Below are 1,975 nucleotides of genomic sequence, written 5' to 3'. Positions count from 1 at the left end.
AATAAAGTATTTCTGATTCTGATTCTGATTCTGGTTCTGGTGTTCAGGAGGAGGCAGTTCCTACTGGTCCAGTCACAGAAGTCCTCCACAAGGACATTGTACTCCTCCCGTCCACTTAGCACACATGCCACAACAGCCAAATAATGCGAGTCCTTCTGAATGCGGCAGGACTCAGCGTTGTACTTAAAGTCAGGCGTATACAAAGTGAATAGGTACAACTCTGAGTCCTGCCACACACAACGTCTATTTCAGTTTAACAGATCACTAAATGTAAATCAATCCACTGTGAGATGGCATTTGGAAGACTGGCACATTAGCAAATGCAATAACAAAAACTACATTTTAAAATACAGTAATGAATCTGGCAAATGTAATGTTGTTGTTTTTTTTCATTCCTTTTGTTGTTTGTAATCAGAGCTTTCTAAGACAGGCTCCAAATCTCGGGTGACCTTGAGGTGACTGAGAACTTGCAGAATGATGTGTTGAATACAGACCTGACAGTCTGTTCAGAGGATCAGCAGCTTCGGCTTCATATGTTCACATTTGTAATCTGGAGGAGTATAGACCTGTCCATAGCAGGGTACAATTTACACCTCTGTGGCCAACTGACAGAGGTTTCCTGTGTGTGGAGGGGTGGGGGGGGGGGGGGGGGGGGGGGGGGGGGGGGGGGGGGTGGGGGGGGGGGGGGGGTGGGGGGTGTGGGGGGGGGGGGGGGGGGGGGGTACTAAATCATTACTCACCCGTCCATCAATAGCACACATGATATTCTGCCATATGACAGTCCATAGGTATATATTTTCAGGGGGGGGATGCAGGAAGCAGTAGATTTGTCCCCCTCAAGAAACCCATTCCCCAAAAAAGTGTACAAGTAACCATTTGGGGGGGGGGTTATACCATGTCCTTTTTACCTGTAAATACAGTATGTCTGCAACGATTTTTGATTGAGGAAAGGAAGTGTTTGACTCTCAAAATTGTCTGGGGGAGGGCAGCCAGTGATGTGCCCCCCCCCCCCCCCCAAACCTATGCCCCTGTGACAGACCCTCTAGAAGATGCAGGTGTAATAAAGCCACCCTGTTTTTCTCTCTCCAAAAACACACACTATGACTCAAATGAAATGGGTACCGCACAGATTAGGAAAATGCAGATGTGGCTTGGCAAGGTTGGTTCATTTTAACAAACATTTCGCGGATCAAATGTGTTCCCCTAAAGCCCCCTCACCCCCACCCCCCACCCGCTCACACAATGACCCGCTGCACAGTGATCTCAGGTAACAGCTAACAAGATGCAGAGATTCCTGTCGTTGGAGGCGGTGGTAACATCTGCAACCATTTCCCCCCCTTATCATGACGGAGATATACCCCCTGCCCCTTCACGTCAATATAGCCACACACTTACCAAAGTCCGAGGAGAGCCAAAAGCAGCCAGGGGTTCATGGCTTTGTCCGGCACAGCTCTGACAAAAAGCCGCTTCATTCTCTTGCTCCACAGCTGAAAACCCAGTGTCCACGAGAGAGAGAGAAGAGAGGAGAGAGAGAGAGAGAGAGAGAGAGAGAGAGAGAGAGAGAGAGAGATAGCTAGCGTCAGGTCGCGTGTAGGTTAATGCAGCCGGTGATGGTTAACTGTAGCGACGCTAGGATGTGAGAAATTCGTCCATGGTGTGTGTGTGTGTGTGTGTGTGTGAGGAGGGGGAGGATGTGGCACGGCTGACTCTGCTTTAGTCCATCTGCAGTGCCGCTAACAGACGGTTCTGACACCGGCTAGGCTAACGACTGGCTGGCTGCGGGTTGTCTACTGTTATTAACACTACAAAGCCAGTGGGAGGCTATAATGTAACTAAGTAGCCTGGCCTACATTTACTCAAGTACTGTTCTTAAGTACAAATTTAAAGTACTTTGCTCGAGTCTTTTCATGCCTCTTTCTATTTCTTCTTCGCTATATTTCACAAAGCAATTTTTTATATTGTATATTCAAGTTTT

General features: G+C 48.1%; 1 protein-coding gene across 1 annotated transcript in view; it reads right to left on the bottom strand.

Moving 5' to 3' along the window:
• gabrg1 (gamma-aminobutyric acid type A receptor subunit gamma1) overlaps positions 1 to 1,747 on the bottom strand; it is a 15,520-nt gene extending 13,773 nt beyond the window's left edge. Inside the window, exon 1 of the mRNA XM_032499847.1 lies at positions 1,396 to 1,747. Within this exon, the coding sequence (XP_032355738.1) occupies positions 1,396 to 1,472 (77 nt within the window). The 5' untranslated portion in view covers positions 1,473 to 1,747. The remainder of the gene's footprint in view (positions 1 to 1,395) is intronic.
• Positions 1,748 to 1,975: the final 228 nt, after the last annotated feature.

This window comes from Etheostoma spectabile, chromosome 20 (assembly GCF_008692095.1).
Source record: "Etheostoma spectabile isolate EspeVRDwgs_2016 chromosome 20, UIUC_Espe_1.0, whole genome shotgun sequence".
Lineage (NCBI taxonomy): Eukaryota > Metazoa > Chordata > Actinopteri > Perciformes > Percidae > Etheostoma > Etheostoma spectabile.
Note: the sequence above shows the minus strand (reverse complement) of the source record. Positions and strands in the feature narration are given on the sequence as shown.